This window comes from Neofelis nebulosa, chromosome 15 (assembly GCF_028018385.1).
Source record: "Neofelis nebulosa isolate mNeoNeb1 chromosome 15, mNeoNeb1.pri, whole genome shotgun sequence".
NCBI lineage: Eukaryota > Metazoa > Chordata > Mammalia > Carnivora > Felidae > Neofelis > Neofelis nebulosa.
Window position 1 is genome coordinate 57,174,510 of NC_080796.1, and position 20,749 is coordinate 57,195,258.

At 36.2% G+C, this 20,749-nt stretch overlaps 1 protein-coding gene across 3 annotated transcripts in view; it reads left to right on the forward strand.

Annotated features, from left to right (window-relative positions):
- Positions 1-18,200, forward strand: part of BRINP3 (BMP/retinoic acid inducible neural specific 3) — a 422,919-nt gene extending 404,719 nt beyond the window's left edge. For all 3 annotated transcript variants that reach the window (XM_058700030.1, XM_058700032.1, XM_058700031.1), the window contains exon 8: positions 16,821-18,200. In XM_058700030.1, the coding sequence (XP_058556013.1) occupies positions 16,821-17,937 (1,117 nt within the window). In that variant the 3' untranslated portion in view covers positions 17,938-18,200. The remainder of the gene's footprint in view (positions 1-16,820) is intronic.
- Positions 18,201-20,749: the final 2,549 nt, after the last annotated feature.

Here is a 20,749-nt window from a genome sequence, read left to right on the forward strand (position 1 = left end):
AAAACACACTCTGCTATTTTCTTTTCATCTGAAAAACATGCCTTGAGTATTGAAATGGAAGTTGTACATTTAATTTAATCCTGGGTTCTTTCCTGGGGGAATGTAGTGCCTGAGCACAACTCCCACCAAAACAACTGTGGCATTGATATATGGTGACAGGCGCCTTTCAGTTTGGAGTAGGAAGAGGTTGTACTTCAGGTCATTTGAGGGAGTAATATATGTGGGAATAAACTGAAGTGAGAAATAAAACATTTCTTGTAAGGGTCCAAATACTTACTATCGAAGACACTAAAACCACACCTTTGATTCACTGAAAAAGGAAAAGCATACATTGGATTTAAAAATTCAGTACATATTTATTGGTTTACTTTGTTTCACAATCTAGAATTGCACATGGATTCTCCAAACCTTTCATTGCAAAACAAAAGGCATTCCAAAATATATAGAATATTCGACTTGGCTTATGTGGTGGCACAGTCAAAGGGGTCAGAATATATTAATACATAGAAATAGCCAATCATTTCAATAATATCAGTTAATGACTTATTATTTTTTTGAAATTCTACTAAATCCTCACGAACTAAGAAAACAAAATAAACTCTGAACATTCATTTGACATTGTTTCAAAAATAATTCCATTATAGGGATATGGCTGAGGCTAAAAGCACTGACTTAATTAAAATAAAATTTTTAACGTTTACTTTTGAGAGAGAGAGAGAGAGAGAGCCTGAGGGGGGGAGAGGCAGGGGAGGGGCAGAGAGAGAGGGAGACACAGAATCCTAAGCAGGCTCTAGGCTTTGAGCTGTCAGCCCAGAGCCAGATGCCGGGCTTGACTCACGAACTGTGAGATCATGACCTGAGCCGAAGTTGGACGCTTAACCAACTGAGCCACCCAGGCGCCCCTGACTTAATTTTTTTTTTTTTTTTAACATACCTCCACCTCCAGGTTTTATTTTAGACAAGCATTGAAAACCTTTCAGGTGTATTCAATAAAGCCTAAAGAATCCATATTCTTTCCCAAGTTGTTAATACTTTTGTTGATTGTTAAGTGTTTTCCGTCTTTTTTCAGTGACATAAAATCACTTGTCCAGTAAGCCAGTAGATTCAATTTTCTGCTTCAGATTGTCAGTCTTTATATATTTTGATTCCAATAAGTTCCAAGAATTTGGCTTGCTTGGGTTTTATTTTAATTTTGCTAAAAATTAGTCACTTTTTGTTGAATTTCCTTCTAAAACTTTGTTATAGTTAGTACACAAATTTGTAAGTTTGTTGTTTAAAGTTGTTCCACCCTAAGATAGCCCTCCATTCCTAAGTGCAACTGGTTTCTTTTTTCTTTTCTTTTCTTTTCTTTTCTTTTCTTTTCTTTTCTTTTCTTTTTTCTTCTCTTTTCCTTTCCTTTTCTTTCTTTCTTTCTTTTTTTTTTTCTTTCTTTTTTTTCCCCAGGAACAAGAAGATCAAGGAATTATTGTGTTTCAAAGTTTACATGCTTCTCTGAAACTTTTCATCTTGTTACTAGTAATCAATATGCTGCTACAAGCAACACAAAACTTGGTGAATTGAACCCTAAAAGGAAAGATTTTTCCTTTTTTTTTCCAGTAACAGGAATTCTGTAGAAAATCACTATTGGCAATGGTTCTGCAACTCGATGTTGTAGATGTTGCTGTTGTTGATGGTTCTTGATTATGGGACCAGTTTCCATGCTTTTGTTTGTTTGGTTTTTATTTTTGTCTTCCCTGCAACTTTTCTTGCATGTCTGTTGTCTTCAAACCATGGGACAGTTCTTGTTGTTTCGACATCAGAATCATTTTCAGGATCAGTAGCAAGAACAGGTGTGGTGAGCCATGGCTATTGACTTCTTTCAGAAAATAGAAGCTACCTCAGGCTCTTCCACCTCAAAGTTCTGTTTGTATCAGAACTGTGGCATGGGCCCAGTGCTAACCTCAAGGAAAACTGAGAAAGTAGGTCATTTTTGGCACACTGAACAAAATCAAGCTTCTGTTTGTAGAAATAAGGGACCCATGGGATATTGCATAAGCAATTAACAGCAAATAAAATATCCATTCTTAATTAGTATAGTGTATATATATAAATATACAGCTTGACTTTGCCTCTTACACAACCAGATGCTATAACATCTGATATATATTAAGATAACTTCATAAGTGAAAACAGAATAGGCACGCCTGGGTAGCTCAGTCCTTGAAGTGTCCGACCCTTGGTTTCTGCTCAGGTCATGATCTCACAGTTTGTGAATTCAAGCCCTATGTGGGGCTCTGTGCTGACAGCTCTGAGTCTGCTTGGGATTTTCTCCCTCTCTCTCTCTGACCTTCCCCACTTGTGCTTGTGCTCTCTCTCTCTCTCTCTCAAGATAAATAAATAAACCACCTCCCTTAAAAAAAAAATTCAGAATGGAAAGAAATCTTGAATAAACTACTATGTTTAGATAAGGATGTGATTATGATAAAACTAATCCCCTTCCCTAGGTGAAACATTCCATGAACACAGTTCATGATTATTCTCCAATAGGCTTATCCTATGCTAGAAGAATAAGGAAACATGACTAAAAATGTTTAAATAATAACAATTTAACTTCCGGAATCAAAGACAAGTTGGTTTTAGTCCTGGATCCACGTAGGTGTTGTTTCTCTTTCATGGAAGATACATATGACCTAAAAGTCTATTTATTACTGTTCCAAACAGAATCTGAGGTAGGACCTACCCTTTTTTCAATTTAGTGATAGAACAGCTCTGAGACACACTGATCCAAATTACTTCAGAATATCCTTCATATATGGGGTACCTGGATGGCTCAGTTGGTTAAGTGCCTGACTTTGGTTCAGGTCATGATTTTGTGATTTGGGAGTTCGAGCCCTGCATCAGGCTCTGTAGAGCCTACATGGGATTCTCTCTTTCTCCCTCTCTCTCTCTCTGTCCCTCCATCACTGGAACTGTCTCTCTCAAAATAAATGAACTTGAAAAAAAAAGGAAACACACACACACACACACACACACACACACAAACACAGTAAAGTTAAAAGAAATACAAAAAAACTTCAACTTAAAAAAAATCTCTTTTGTACAACATGACTCCTTTTCACTATCACATGGCTTTAACATAATCTATAAAATAATGGTTTTAAGATTATTATAAACACTATGATAATATTAAGATGTCAGTGTGAACTATGTTTTCATCTCACTTTCTGTTTGTTAATCCAGAAACAGTTTAGTGGCTCACATTTTCTCCAAAGCTTATGTGAACTGTCCAAACATTTCAGACAATTGTCACCTGAGGAGGTAGACTGAAATAATAATTATCTAGAAAAATATACTTTCTGGACATTTTTTCATATTTGCCTTTTATCGGGTCCATAACATCATAGATAAAATAACGGAGTGGTGAAGAGCATGGATGCTTGCTCATTTTTATAGATAGTCTGTGCTGTTGCTTAAGAGGCTCCTTGTGGAAAATGATAGTACTTACTTCATAGACTTGTTGCAAGGGCTAAATGTTAATGTATATATGTAAAATGCTTAAACAGTCCTTGGCATATAGTAAGTGCTCTTTATGTGTCTGTGATTATTACTTAATCGTGCACATGAGGATGTGTGATTATGGTGGTGGCTCTGAGGCCTGAAGAGAATGTGGTTTTGACCTCTAGTATATACACTTTCTGTAGATCTGACCAACTAGCTCTGGAATGGCCTTTGTTAACCCTTGGCTTGCAAATTACATATGATTTTATAAGGTCATACTATTTGTATTAGAATAGGTACTCATTCTATGTCTCATATATAGCCACACAAAAAGAATTAATTATCTGATTGTTTTACATCATGGTTTCAGCAGGTATTTAAATTATAATGTCTTTTTCCTTTTATTTTCCAAAGGATTGTTTGGAAGATTAAATTTATTTATTTACTAAATAAATTTGTTACTACTAAAAAATAATAAATGACAGTGGTAATAAATGAAAACAAAAACTAAGGTAATTTAAAATTATTTTGTAAGCAAAACAATAATAATAACTAATTTCCAAATAATTTCAACATGGATTTATGGTTCAAAAATTAAATTAAGGCTAAACCTGCAGCACTAAGGAATAAACTTGTGGATTTTTCCCCCTGCCAACAGAACAGATTAAGCTCTTGAAGTGACATAAGTTTCTCTCTGTCTTTCTGCCAATTGATAAGAAGCTCCCATTTGTATTGTTGTGGTTTACCCTGCAAGTAAGAGAACCATACATTTTGAATACCCGTTTGATTTGTGTCACTGCTGATATCCTCCAGAGTGACTCATTTTTTTCCCTATCAGATGATATTTTGGTTAATGGAACGTCTTGTGCGCTGAGGAAAAAAGCGATGTTCTACATAATGTAAGTCTGCTTGAGAACCCAAGGATTAAAGTGATTGCTCTACTATTTGTTTTCTGAATAGATGTGGGATGGTCATTTGAGGTAATTCATCATTTTCTGTAGTCTCATTTGGAAAACAATGAGGCTGGGGAAGGCTAGACTTACTGAGTTGCTTCTGTTTTCTAAACAGTCATTTGCTCCACGTTTCTTTTCCACAGACTTAAATGTGATATTAAGTTGGTAGAAAAATTAGGAGATAATACCTGTCTTAGTCAATTTGGGCTGCTATAACAAAATTACCATAGACTAGGTGACTCGAACAATGAACTTTTATGTCAAACAGTTCTGGAGGCTAGAAGACCAAGATCAAGGCGCTGAAAGACTTGGTGTCTAGTGTGGGGTCACTTCCTCCTTCATAGATGGCCATCTCCTCACTGTGTCCTCACATGATGGAAACAAGGTGAGACAGCTGTTTAGGATCCCTTTTCTAAGGGCACTAATTCCATGGATGATGGCTGCATCCTCATTATCAAATTACCTCCCAAAGTTCCTAACTCCTAATACTATCCATTGAGAAATGGGTTCAACATATAAAATTTGAGTGCATATACACATTTGGTCCATTGTAATACCTGCATACTTTTCTTTCTGATGAACCAAATTATGTGAAATAGGGCCACAGGTTATTGTTATATTAGCAAGCTAAGTAAGCCAACTTTTTAAAATGGTTATTCCCTACATCATTGTGCAAATTTTGCAACATTTAACACATTCACGCACAAACCACAATATTTCCTTATTCCTATAAAAGGTGACATTTTAGGGGCATAAGCACCCATTTTTTTCTGAGATTGTGGTATAATCATTAACTATATCTATGGTTCAGAGTATAGTATTTTATCTCCAACAGTAGGCAATGTTCATATAAAGCCACGGCCCTGAGCATGTGACTCTGAGACAGTTTTGATGGATAACAGAACTCTGGAAGGCGATTTTTTTGTGTGTTTCCCACCCCCTCCCCCAATGGTCTACTTTCTGACAACCATAAAGCTCCAGAATCGCCATTTACATTAACACCTTAAAGATGACCAGTTTGGGGATCATAGTCCAGTCAACAAAATTCTTAAAGAATAACATACAATCCAGAAGGCTACGTTGTTATTTGCTGTCCTAGCTGTTATATAACTTATAAATCTTCTATAATTTGGTCAGTCAGATTTGTTCCTTTAAGAAACTTATATGGGAATCCAAATTATTATCATAAAAGTTCTTAGTGATCATGGAATAAGAGCAAGTGATTTAGTTGATTGACTTTCTTTCCTAATGGCATTGCATTTTGACATCTAGATACATTAAGGTCACAAATGCTAATTTACCAAGAGGTCTGAGTCCACTCACCGTTCTGTCAGGGCAACCTCATGCTCAGATAATGCTAGATAAACATTGCTAAATATCACTATACTGAATCCCCAGCTTTCTTTGTCCTCATGTTTCCATCCTCTTTATTTAGATAAATAGTATTAAACATATGCAAATGCAATTACTTAGTCTGAAGTTACATTCTTTTGTTCCAATTTCTGAGTTAGGAGATAATCTTTTTTTTTTTTTTCAAAATTACTTCATATCTATCTTGTCTCCATAGTACAGATTAATAATTAAATTAGCAGTCTGAAAATAATCCTCTGCAATATCACATTTATAATTGCCATAAATTCAATGAAACCTTTTCAGTTTTGTAGTTAGAGTACAGCACTGGTATTCACATTATAGAATCAATGTCATTCTTATACTACTCACAGTTGTTCAATAATTTGAGAAGCATAAATAATATATGTAATACTGATGTCTTATAAATTATAACTATAGTGCTTTCAGATTTTCAAATTTCTTCGTGTGGTACATAAAAACATGATTTTGCCAGTTTCTTGTCCTTTATTATCGAGATAATCAGGGTTAAGTTCTTGCCAAGTGGGAACAAAGAGCTGAAAATACATGTACGAGGGGACACCTGGGTGGCTCAGTCAGTTGAGCAACAGACTCTTGATTTCGGCTCAGGTGATGATCCCATGGTCTTGGGAGAGAGGCCCATGCTGGCCTCTGCACTGAACATGGTGCCTGTTTAAGATTCTCTCTCTCCTCCAGGCCCTGTCCCCTGCTCACTCTCTCTCTAAAATAAATAATAATAGTAATAATAATAACAATAAATAAAATTTAAAAAATAAAAAAGTAGTTATTTTGTGTTTTTGAATGTAGAGATTATGCATTTTTCCCTTCTATTAACAATAAGGTGAGGGCATGCACTCATTTGTCTCTCTTCCTTCACTAGATGTTTATTGCTATTGCTTTTGTTGTTTTTTAATCTGACTCTAAATCCATAGTGTCTGTCTTTCCAAACATAGTGGATCCCTAATTCAACTTCTTGCCTTTCAAGTGTACCAGACTTTGTCTTTGATACAGATCAGGCAAATGTACATCTTCCTTCATATTGTTCTTTATTTCAGTTTCAGCCTCTGAAGTTTACTGCATCTTACTTTCCATATCATAAATGCATTAAAAATAATTATTGCCAGAATTACTTGCCATTTTGTGTTGAGTTTTTCCACAGACTTAAGTCCATAATTCAATTTTGATTTAGCAGTTTGGTTTGGGAGGGTCAGGAAGGCATTTTATTGGTCTCTGGAATTCCAGTGAATATGCATTTTCTTTTTTCTGAGGAGCTTATATTCCAATTAAGAAAACTAACATGTAGGGGTGCCTGGGTGGCTCAGTGGGTTAGGCATCTGACTTCAGCTCAGGTCGTGATCTCATGGTTGGTGGACTCGAGCCTCACATTGGCCTGTGCCGACAGCTCAGAGCCTGGAGCCTGCTTCAGATTCTGTGTCTCCCTCTCTCTCTGTCCCTTTCCCACTTACTCTCTCTCTCCTTCTCTCTCAAAAAGAAATAAACATTAAAAATAAAAAAAAGAGAAAACTGACATGTAGAAAATTACAGATATTATCATAAATAGTATACTAAAGTTGAAATGATATAAGAATCTATTAAACCACAATATATGTTTATACATGGTTTAATTACAAATACAGTAATATAGATAACTGATACATTTGTTCAAAGAATTAAGTTGTAGTTAATTAGATTGTCCAAAAGAGACTGTTTAGAGTAAAAATGGTCCGATTTGCATCTTGAGCTGGTTAAGCAGAGGAGAAAGGACATTCAATTCTAAAACAAGAAAATTCAATGTAGTTGAAATCGCGAATCATATATTTAGGGAAGGAAACAGGAGCAGCCTAAATGGAGGACATATTGAACTGAACAATGAAAGTTAAGTGTTGTCAGTTCGTAAAGGGATTCAAAATTAGGCAAAACACATAGTATATATGAAAAAAATTGGGGTGTCATGCAATTAAAAATGGATCAATTTTAAGGGTAGTTTGTTAGTACACAAATGTAATAAAATGACAAAAAGAGCAGGTGCAAGGCTTCTAAAAACCAGGTTCTTGCTTTACTTGGGGCACAAAGGGTTAAGCTGATATCCACCATTGCAGATAAGAGTGATTGTTGTATTAAGAGAGAAGAAAATGGTAAGTCAGAGACATTCTACTTGGAAGGATGCTCCCCAGACAAACACAGGTATATCATAGACAGTTCATGTGATAATGATGTTCATGGGTATAAGAATAGATGGACACCAGATTTGGGAAAATTATATTTTGTTTACTTAATTGAAAAATATGCCTTAAATGTAAATAGTATGCTATTAGTTTTAGAAAAAAATGTTAAAATCTTTTAAATCATTTAAATAGTAGACTTAGTAGAGAACATTTTATTGATGTTCTCTAAGTTGGTAAGAAATTGGTCATGAACCATACTTAAAAAAAAAAAAAAGATATTATGGTGCCTGGGTGGCTCAGTCAGTTAAGCATTCAACTCTTGATATCAGCTCAGATCATGAACTCACGGTTGTGGGATTGAGCCCCTTATGGGACTCCACTGGGTGTAGAGCCTGCTTGGTATTATCTCCCTTTCTCTTTACCTCTCCCCTGCTCATGCTCTCTCTCTCTCTCTCTCTGTGTCTCTCTCTCTCTCTCTGTCTCTCTCTCTCAAAATAAATAAACTTTAAAAAATAAATATTTAAAAACTAGATATAATAAAAATAAGACATTTTTTATTTTTTTTTAAAAAAATTTTTTTAATGTTTTATTTATTTTTGAGACAGAGAGAGACAGCGCATGAACGGGGGAGGGGCAGAGAGAGAGGGAGACACAGAATCGGAAGCAGGCTCCAGGCTCCGAGCCATCAGCCCAGAGCCCGACGCGGGGCTCGAACTCACGGACCGCGAGATCGTGACCTGAGCCAAAGTAGGCCACTTAACCGACTGAGCCACCCAGGCGCCCCAAGACATGTTTTAAAGGTTCATCACTTACTGGATATCAAGAAAACATATGAAATATTAACAAAAAAGTACAATGGACATTTCCAATTTAGTCTTAAATTTGCTCTTTCAACTTATTCTCTTGTTCACTAATTTATTCACTCATGTAAAATTTATATTACATTTGAAGTATTAGGATCAGAGATGAACACATCTGTGAAGTATGAAATGGAGTGGTCTCTTTATAAGTATTTTATTTTAAATTCCTAAATTATATTATTTAGATTTTCAAATTTAGATCCATAATGCACAATTTTAAGACCAATAAAGGTTTAGAAGGTTTTAATGGGGGAATTTAATCATAGACATCATAAATTGATTTAGCATGTTATGGTGAAGTAAGCAAATATACATTTTTCTTCACAGAATGTGTAATATAATGACAGACATAAATTATTTGGTAATAATGACTTAGTGTAAAGGGCATTGTAATGGATGAAAACCATGACGTCTTGGGTGCACTTAGGAGAAGCTAGATTTCCCCATCTTTGTGAAATAATTGCATTTGTGTCAATGTTCATCAATTACACTAACCACTTTTAATAGCTGAACTTGCACATAATAAATACTTTTTAAACCTTTTTTTAAAAAAAATTTATGTTTATTTATTTCTGAGAGAAAGACAGAACGTGAGTAGGGGAGGGGCAGAGAGAGAGGAATACACAGAATCCGAAACAGGCTCCAGGCTCTGGGCTGTCAGCACAGAGCCTGATGCGGGGCTTGAACTCACAGACCTTGAAATCGTGACCTGAGCCAAAGTCAGATGCTCAACCGACTCAGCCACCCAGGAGCCCCACTTTTTAAATCTTTTTAACTTAGTATCTAATGTGATTTAATGAGCGAGGTATTCCAATTTTTGGTAATCTTTGGAAGAAAATGAAATGTGAACCCTAATGAGGAAAATATTGGGGTTCTTTTGGTAATATCTTCTCTTTATTTATAATAACATAATTTTGTTCGTTTTCACGTGCTTCACATTTCACACCCTGAATGTTGACCTGTTTCTTTTCATATTTTATGTCACAAGTAAAAGAAAAACATATTTATTGATGTTTTTTGAACTATAGTATCAAATGCAGCATCTTTGGGGACAAAGTGTTTCAGTCGCTCTCTAAGAAGTAAGCAGATGGGTCTCTGTTACAGCATTCAACCAAATGAATTACAAATTAGTTAGACTGAAACCTTTTAGTTTGATGTTGTCCCATGCATTAATTTTTGCTTTTGTTGCTTGTGCTTTTGATGTCATATCAAAAACAAAATCACAGGGAGTAATAAAGACCAGGGATGTGTTTTCAGTTCTATCACTTACTGGCTGTTGGACTTGGGGCAGGTTTAAGTTATTTAAGCTTTAAAAGGCATGCCCTTATCTACAAATTGGGGCAGTAAGCATCCTTACTGTGAGTATTGAGAATCATGAGGAGTAAATAAATAACGCCTGTTAACGTACTGTATTTCTGATAAATCCTCGATGAATGTTACTTATCAGCTAATAATTTCCTTAGAATACAGCAAACACCTACAACTGTTCTACTCACTTCTTCGTTGTCCTTCTGCAAGCCAAATTATTAGTAGATACTTCAGTTTACATTAATAAATTAAAATGTGTGTATATGTGTGTCCATAGGTCTCTAGATATATATCGATATACCCACATAGTATATAGATGCTTCCTTGGGGACTTTTTGATAATGACATTCTTTTTCTTGGGGTGTAAACTTGTTTCCAAGAGCGAAACTACTATTATGTGTTGGAGGAGGCGTCAACATGAGCCCCAGGCCCCATCGCCAAGGCTGAGATGGCCAGAACAACAGAAATGGAAGACGGCGAGTGACAGAATATTATTTGGTTATTACCTGCCTGTGACTGAGCTAATAATCAGCTTATGATTGTTTAAGTAGCCGTGGGTGCTTAATACCAAATTCATATTTAGTTTAAGGTATTAGAGTCTGAGAAACACAAATCTATGAAGGCTAAAACAAAATTCTCTATGCAAAAAACTGATATTGAACTTCAAAAAGATGCTGAAATTATATTGTTTAGGTTTTAAGATTTGGATCCACATTGCACAGATTTGGAGAGCAATAAAAGATTAGAAGGTTGAAATAAGAGACCTTTGAAATAAGATTATTAGTGCTCAGAGAGGATTTAACCGTGAGAGGAGGTAATTGTTTTTGTATCAACATATGTTCTAATACCTCAGTGCAAACCATTATACATCACAATATATGTCCTGAACTTGAGCAATATTGCCTTTACACATGGTTTAGAGTTTAAAACTGTCACAAAGAGGCTGTACATGTACTTTTAAATACAATCTTAATTGTGTTATCAATAACTAGGTCTATTTTGATAAAGGTGAAACACAGACATACAGTGTAATAGGCATGTGATGCATGAATTGTCATAGAAGAAATAAAATCTTCAGTTTTCTGGAGGAAAAAAGGATTTGTATTAAAGGAACTGCATACAGCGACATTTCTTTAAAAGATAACACTAGTAATAACAGCGATAATAGGACTAAGCATTTACATTTATTTTCCATTTATTCTGTGCATAGGCACTCTTAAGTACTTTTGAAATTGTGCTTTAATTTGTACAACTACCTATATTTGATTCCCAATTTACATATGAGGTAAGTGAAACAAGGTTCAAAGTTGATAGTTGGCTCCCCAAAAGCGATTGAAGCCAATATAGTGTTGTGTGACTCAAAAACCTAAACTTTATATCATAATTAAAAGTTATTTTATTTTTGATGCTGTCTGCCTATAGCAAAACATAGATACTTTCCGTAAAGTCATTTGTTAAGCACTTTTTCTTGCTATCCCATGGAACACTTTCGACAACATTTAAAAAATAATATTTGAATTTGCTTCTCTGAGTTTGTCTTCATTGTAATAGTTAATAGATGTGTAATGGAGAAAGTCATTGAAACTACGAACCTCAGTATTTTTTAAATATTAAAATGACGTTAACCTTTAGAAGCAACTGTGAAGAATTTTCAATAATGAATACAAAGTAGCTGGCCCATGACATGGGAGATATTCACTAAATAATTAATATTACTGTAACATAGTAGAATTCATTTATTAAGGCAGGATTTAGTATTTGCTTTGTCTTCAGTGAATGCACATGGCAAATTTTTCTAATGTAAGGTTTACAAATTTTAGTGTATATGGGGGCCACAAGCCCCACATACATGTAAATTCAAAGTCATTTGCTGGTGACTCTTCTCCACAGAAATCTTAACTTTTCTCTACCTTTTTGGACACAGTTTGTTAATACTTACCTCTTTTGGGGAGAGCGCAAGTGAGGAAGGGGTAGAGAGAGGGGCCAGAGCATCCAAAGCAGGCTCTGCACCTACAAGCTGACAATAGTGAGCCCGATGTGGCACTTGAACTCACGAACCACAAGATCATGACCTAAGTCGAAGTTGGACGCTCAACTGACTGTGCCACCCAGGTGCCCCCTTTGGACATATTCTTACATGCTGATGGCTAGCTTCTTTTTAAAGAGCCCCTTGTAGATATTTGGGTTGTTAATTTTCTTACAGCCTACGTGTACATAATGTCCTCTGAGATTGCATATTCCCGAGCCCTGTTCCTAGAAATTCTTATAGTATCTCTGGAGTGAGGCCCAGGAATCTGTTTCATCAATCACACTTACTATCATTCAAAAGATATAAGCATTTCATTCATACTGTTTTATTATGAGCAGCTACTGTGTGTGACACAGTGATGATGGGGTTTATATGTTACATCATTTCACCCTGGTCAAAGGCTGGCAAGTGCAGTCACACATTAAAGCATGAAGGTTCAGACAGTTATCTGCAGTCCCCAGGGTCACACAGAACCAAACTTTGAACCAGTGTTTTTTTGAGCTTCTGCTTAAGATTAAGACCCGTCCCAGATCACCAGGTAAACTCTGGCCCCAGAATGAGGTATCCATCTTCCAGTCTCAGATAACATGTATCCTGTGGAGAAGAACAGATCTTAAATACACAGGGAACATCACATGTCAAACAGGGAAAACTGGTTAAACGGCTGTCTAAAGTTCTCAAATTAGGATGCCACGGGATTCCTCAAATATAAACATGCTATAGGCTTTTAACTTAAATTTTACATTTTCACTTAATTTTGGAAGGCAGTTTTCTCTTTTTAATACTATCCCATAAAAGCTTTGTAGAAATTATTTTCAAAATGCAAACTCTGTTCCTGATAGATAAGGAGTTCCTCCCCTTCCTAAAATGCTATATATCATAGTAGTTATCACATGTCAATGGCTTTTTTAAATGTTGTCTTTCATTTTTTTTTTTTTTTAAGAGAACAAGGGAGTGGGGTTGAGGGGCAGAGAGAGAAGCAGAGACAGAATCTTAAGAAGGCTCCACACTCAGTGCAGAGCCCTATGTGGGGCTCGATCTCACCACCCCGGGATCTTGGCCTGAGCTGAAATCAAGAGTAAGAGACTTAACTGACTGAGCTACCCAGGTGCCCCAATGCTGTCTTCTACTATGTCTGTCTTCTGTTCTTCCATAATCCATAGTTCTTTCACTTTAATTGGTCTTTCCCTCCCTCCTTACTCTACTTCCTCCTTTCTCCTTTCCTTTCTTACTTCCTGTATTAGTAAATATTTATTGAAGTGCAATTAAGTAGATGTCATACACAACACCACATGCTTGACAAAGAGTAGCAAAAGACCTGCCTGCCAGTAGCCCATCTTCTGACATTGCAACCTCTATCCTTAACCCTAGTGACACCAGATAGCTTGTGTGAACAAAAGCTGTATACCAGACTTAAAAAAAAACAAAAAATTGGTACTCTTTTGCTTAAACATTTAGGTATTTTTTAAACAGTGTTTAAAAAAATACTCAATACAGCCTACTTTTCATTTATTTTACATTAATTACATTAATTTATAAATTTAACCATTAAACTCACTTAAAATAAATTTATATTTATATTAAATATATATTAAATATAAATTTATGTTGTAAATTTATATTTATATTCCAATTTAAAATTGCTTAAAGTAAAGAAAAAGTAGTCAAATTTTTCTTTGCTGGGAAAAATAAAGGTACGTGGTTTTTTGGGTAAGTGAAAAATCCAGGGTAGGCTTCTCTCTTTATTTTTGGCTCCTTGTTTAGCCTAGATTTTGCCAGTATTATTTTTTCCTTTAAAAATCTATTCCCTACTTGTGAAATAAAGTAAAATAGTCAAAAGGTAGGTAGTAGGGGAGAAAGGACAAGCAAAAAAGAAGAAAATCCACATGCTAACTCTTCCAGCCCAGGGTACGGGAGCTTTGACAGCGTGCCAAGTTATCAATATTCATACATGACAAGCTGAAACCCGCAAAGCTGAAACACATTCCTTCAGTAATGCATCTGTGGGGATGTGAAAAGGATTGGAGGAGATTGAAAGCTGAAAAAGCCATTGCTTTTCTAAAGTGTCCAAATGCTTCTCTCTACAGTGCCCTAGTTTTGTGAGCTCTGTCTTTAGCCTTAAGGTCCATCTATTTCATTTTTTTGTTTGTTTGTTTGTCCTTATGATTTGGAAACATGATTAGAGCTTACAGTGAAAGATGAATTGGCTAAGGGAATTTATGCTTTGGTTTCAGGGAGGAAAATATAATTTCCAATCCAGATAGGATATATATTTTATATTCTTTATATTAGAAAGACAAAAGTAGAGTTACAGAAGACAGAGAGAGAGAGAAAGGAAGGAGGAAGGGAAGGAAAGAAGGAAGGAAGGAGAGAGAGACAGACAGGAGGGAGGGAGGAAGGAAAAGGGAGAGAAGAAAGAGATAGAGAGAAGTCAATAGGACAAGACATTAATGGCCTGTGAAAGAGAAAATTGATGAAATATATGTATCAGTAACTACATATTAAAAATTAGTAATAATTTCTATGTATCTAGACTGAATACAGAAATAAATCAAGTTATTTCATAAACCACAAAAGGAGGCTTTTTGCACATTTCTTCTGTGGGAAGAAAACAAGAAGCATCATATATAGATGTCTGACTCATGAAGTGCCAAAGAGCCTCACATCATTCACAACTCTTGAGTGTACTCCTGGGAAATTTTTTTTTTTTTTTCTGAGAACTTGTTTTTAAATTATCTACAGAAAGTTCGAAGTGAATTTAATAGGTTCAGTTTTGCTGTCAGTGTTTTTCAGTGTGAGAAATAATTAAGAGGACAGTATTTTATGCTTTGGTTGAGTTCGGTTTATTTATTTTTCTTCTTTTCTTCTGGGTCTATAGCAAACAGTTTCATTTAGTAAAGGTGGAAAAGAAAGGCTTTTCATATATTTAATTGTGGAAATGTCAAAGTGTACGTTGTATAACTCCACTTCCTAGCTGGGTCTTTACAATTGAATTAAATGTTCTTTTTAGAGCTTTAAATTTCACTCAAAATTACACTTACGAAGAAAATGTCTTTTAATTCATCTGTGCATTTGACTTAAGATTCCGTAAACATTAATGGGCTGTGATCTCCTAGCATGCTACCTGGTACTGTGCTGTATACTGATAAATAGGCCTACAGGGTTCTGGCAAGCTGGTCACTATATTTGACAGAGGAAATAGAGTACGGACAAGTAGGTACCAGTAATATAAAATTTAAAATTAAAAAAAAGGTACCATGAAAAAAAGAAGTGAGTGTTATCAGAGGGAAGAAAGGAGTCATTTAATTTATTTGGGAAAACAAAGAAAATCTCACTTAAGAAAAGTAAGTGTTGCATAGCAAGGGGAGGCTGGGCAGGGACCAAAAATGACTATGTAATATAAATAGCTCAAATATTGTTCTGAGTATCTTAATAGATTGCTTTTATTGATTATTTGCACAGATTAATACCTGTGCTTTACCAATCGTCTCCATAAACAAATTCTTTAAACAGCAGCAGCATACAGGTATAAAGGATCGAGTGTAATAGATTTCGCTGAAAATCTCATAGGTACTACATAATGAACACCAGAAAAGCATAAGAATATTAAAGATAGATACACCGTGAAATATTCTAAACACAAGCATACCGTCTGAGCCTATTCTTCCCAAGAATGCAATATGGGAGACATCACTATTCCCACTCTTCACGTGAGAGAACGACAGGTTATAGACGCCCTTCAACTTCTCCCTAATCATATGGCTAGTGTGAGATAGCAGCATGATAAAAACAAAGAATTATCTGATGACAGGGCCACACATTTCACTTCGTTATTTTACTGAGATTTTAAACACACCAAAAGAGTTTGAATAATGTGGGAAAACAGGGAAAAGCAAAATCTGACATTTGCATCATGAAGAAAAAAATGTTAATGATTCTAATCAAACACGTCAAACTGGCACACTTAACTCTTATTAAAACAACTTGTAGTTGGTTTTAACGAGATATTTTCAACAATATTGTTAAGCAGCCTGTAAGAATAAAGCCAAACACGTTTTAATAATATTTTCCCTCTCAGTGGGTACTTGTTCTGTCAATGTTGATAACACCCCGGGATTTAAATACATTGATTGACATTTTAGAGTTGTTTATTTTTCTTTCATTTTTATTTTACTTTCTATTTAGCTGCCTACCACATCAGTGCTTTATGAAGCTAAGAGTGAATGAATGAGCCGTCCTCATGTATATGCTGTAATTCTACTGTAGATATTTTACGATAATATCACTTTTATTTCCTGTTGCTGCATAGCATTTCAAAACAATAACCGACCCAATTATGTTCACAGTCAGCCTCTGAGTACCCTAGTGAAATGGCATGCAATCTCATTGGAAGGTATCCCGTGGGCTATTCTAGATCTAATCTTGTGCAGTGAAGAATGGAAACAATTATACAGTATAAATATATATAACATATATAAATGTTATATAAATATGTATCGTTTTCAATCATAAGCCGTATAGCTCTTTTACCTCAGTTAAGTAACTGGAAATAACCTGAAGAAATGATAAAGCTTTCAGAGCTAAGGTTAACTTTGTTGCGGTACACAAAGAACATGTCTTTGTATTTACACGGAGCCGTGCTGTTTTGTGTTTCTAGAACCTCAACCTACTGGCTCACTCGCATCCAGTCTTTTCTCTACTGCAACGAGAACGGCCTCCTGGGCAGCTTTTCGGAAGAGACGCACTCGTGCACGTGTCCGAACGACCAGGTGGTGTGCACCGCGTTCCTGCCCTGCACGGTGGGCGACGCTTCGGCCTGCCTGACCTGCGCCCCGGACAACCGCACCCGCTGCGGCACCTGCAACACCGGCTACATGCTGAGCCAGGGGCTCTGCAAGCCGGAGGTCGCCGAGTCCACCGATCACTACATCGGCTTCGAGACCGACCTGCAGGACCTCGAGATGAAATACCTGTTGCAGAAAACGGACAGACGAATAGAAGTCCATGCCATTTTTATCAGCAACGACATGCGCCTCAATAGTTGGTTCGACCCCTCCTGGCGCAAGCGGATGCTCCTCACCTTGAAGAGCAACAAGTACAAGTCAAGTCTGGTCCACATGATCTTGGGTCTCTCCTTACAGATTTGCTTAACTAAAAACAGCACCCTGGAGCCAGTGTTGGCTGTTTACGTCAATCCCTTCGGAGGCAGCCACTCAGAGAGCTGGTTTATGCCTGTGAATGAAAACAGCTTTCCAGACTGGGAGCGGACTAAGCTGGACCTCCCACTGCAGTGTTATAACTGGTCGCTGACTCTGGGGAACAAATGGAAGACATTTTTTGAGACAGTGCACATCTACCTGAGGAGTCGCATCAAGTCAAACGGCCCCAATGGCAATGAGAGCATTTACTACGAACCTCTGGAATTCATTGACCCTTCCCGGAACCTGGGTTATATGAAAATCAATAACATTCAAGTGTTTGGTTACAGCATGCACTTTGACCCTGAAGCAATTCGGGACTTGATTTTGCAGCTGGACTACCCCTATACTCAGGGATCCCAGGACTCAGCACTTTTGCAACTTCTAGAGATAAGAGACCGTGTAAATAAACTCTCCCCACCTGGTCAGCGTCGTCTAGATCTTTTCTCTTGCTTGCTTCGTCATAGACTCAAGCTGTCTACCAGTGAGGTGGTGAGGATCCAATCTGCTCTGCAGGCGTTTAATGCCAAATTGCCAAACACAGTGGATTATGACACGACCAAATTATGTAGTTAACCATAAATGTCAAGCACAACCCAAAATCTTGAAGGAGTTTTTACAGTGCTTTTGTGGAACAGTTTATGTTTGGAAGAGTACATTTAAATTGTCTTTTCAATATCTGTCTTATATCAGTCAATAACATTGGATGGCAATTTACACACATGAACTTGCTGACAATGAATATATTATACTGCAGTTTTGGTTTATGAATGAAATAAATACTGACACCAGTCTAGAAGACATTCTACTTTTTACAATAAATTTCATTTGTAATTTTATATGTTCCGTGGCAATGCTTTTGTGCATTACATCCTCTAGAGGGAACATAAAAAGATACCAATAAAATTTTGTAGCTGAACAGTTATTAAAAAGAAGTGCTGTGGGATTCCTTTTTTCCATGAAATGAGTTTTATTTTGATGCAGCTTGTTAGAACCTGGGGAAAATTCACCAAGAGTTTTTTAACATTTGAAGGTCCCCTTCAATAGCCTTTAGAGAGAACCCAACTAGGTAGAATGTTTAGTATTCAGTTGTATTTTCATGGTCGACGGCAGAATGGCAGTGGTAACTTTATTACCTGTGCTTATAAATCATTCCTAGAGACACCATCATTATTAAAATAAACAGATAGACTATTTCCCAACTAAATATGAGAACATTCTGGCAAACATAAAGAAGAGTCAGTGTGATTAGAAGCTCATGGAGAAAGTAAACCCTTTATTTCCTTAGCAACGTGCTTTGGTCTTGCTTTTCTTTCTAAATAACCAATAATCAGCATACTCTGAATAATCATTTTCATTTCAAGTACTGAAAACCCTAGTTACTCCAGCACTTTACCAAAGTTAGTAAAATAACATTTCTAGAATTCACAAGTTGTAATGTGTTGGTATAAAATAAAGAAGCAAATAAGTAATTCAAATGTAAATAGACATTTTGTTTTTCTCTCAGAGAAACTGCTATTACTAAAGTATATTTTGAAGACTAAACTCCTTCAGTATAAAACTGATTTTCGTTCAGAGTTTTGGCTTGAAATTTAAGTTGACCTCCCATATTACACATGATATAATATTAGATATATAATTTGTACTTTTTTCTAGAAATTTAAATTGAATTTTTGTTTAGACATATAGCTGTATCTGTAGTGTGGTTATGATATTTGTCACTCAGCACTTGTCTAAATATTTTATAAATATTTCTTTTTTTGGGGCGCCTGAGTGGCGCAGTCGGTTGAGCGTCCGACTTCAGCCAGGTCACGATCTCGCGGTCCGTGAGTTCGAGCCCCGCGTCAGGCTCTGGGCTGATGGCTCGGAGCCTGGAGCCTGTTTCCGATTCTGTGTCTCCCTCTCTCTCTGCCCCTCCCCCGTTCATGCTCTGTCTCTTTCTGTCCCAAAAATAAATTAAAAACGTTGAAAAAAAAATTAAAAAAAATATTTCTTTTTTTAATTTTTTTTCTTAACATTCGTTTATTTTTAAGAGAAAAAGTGAGAACACGAATGGGGGAGGCACAGAGAGACGGATACACAGAATCCAAAGCAGGATCCAGGCTCTGAGCTGTCAGCACATAGCCCAACGTGGGAATTGAACTATGAGCTGTGAGATCATGACCTGAGCCAAAGTCGGTTGCTTCACTGACTGAGTCACCCATGTGCCCTACACACATTTCTTATAATTGAAACACTGTTCAGGCCAGCTTTCCTGTTGATTTCATGGAGTATTTCTCAGGGCATAGAGAAAGGAACCTATGACATGAATGAAAAAGATAAGACTGGTGACAAAAACATTACACAGACATTCTAGATTCTTGGGCTGTTTGTTTTTGGTTCCAAAGCATTTTAGACAACAGCTCAGACAGCAAATGCTTATTTAATTTACCATAGGCAAGACATTGTTTTTCCACCCATTGAGGAGGAGCCAAGATGGCAGAATAGCATGGAAGTTTTTTGTGTTTTTCCACCCGTTGTTATCTGAGTAGCTGATTATCTTTCATTTTTCACCTAATTTTTTCTGCTAATGAATAAAAAAAATACACACCTATTAAATGCTGTATTTCTGGTATCATAGCAGACATTCTCTTCATTTAATTTGGACAAAACCACTAGGTTATGGATTATTATATCCATTTTCTTGGTAGAAAAAAACAAAATAACAGGCTCAGTGTTGTAGTCAAATTCCTCAAGATCACAAACCAAGAAGTTGAAACACCAAGACTCCAAGATAGACTCTTTTGGAATGAATCTATCTTCTTTTCAGTGCATCACTGAGCTTTAAATGAATCATCTTATTTCTGTATTTAATCCCATTATATGCAAAGACTTATGGCAAAATAAGAATCACTCACAAAATTGAGGTCTAAGTCATTATAAAACACATACTTTCAGAGTACATTTGAACAATTAAATAAAACAAGAATTTTTCATCCCTCATCAATCATCTACAGAATGACCAATCTTATCAAATATAAACAATGTGTTTCAAAATATATTCACTGTAAAGTCAAGAATTGCCACTAGGACTTTTTCCAGAAGAGTCTTGGAGGTCCAGATATCTGGGCCTAGAAACCTAGAAACCACCAAGCAACATGCATGGTCACCAATTGACTCTGAACAGCAATCACTCCTTGGAACATAAGGAAATTTGTCAGTAATGTGACTTATGGCTCAGCTCATTCTGACGTAGCTGGCTCAGGCGAGAGAAGATTCTAGAATCACAGGTAAGAAAGTACATAACTAGGCTAAATCCTGGGACTTCTTGTGCCTGGTATGAGTTGGCACAAAAGTCCCATTGGATATGATCAAATTATCTTAGTTCCAATAGTCTTGGTGACACTGT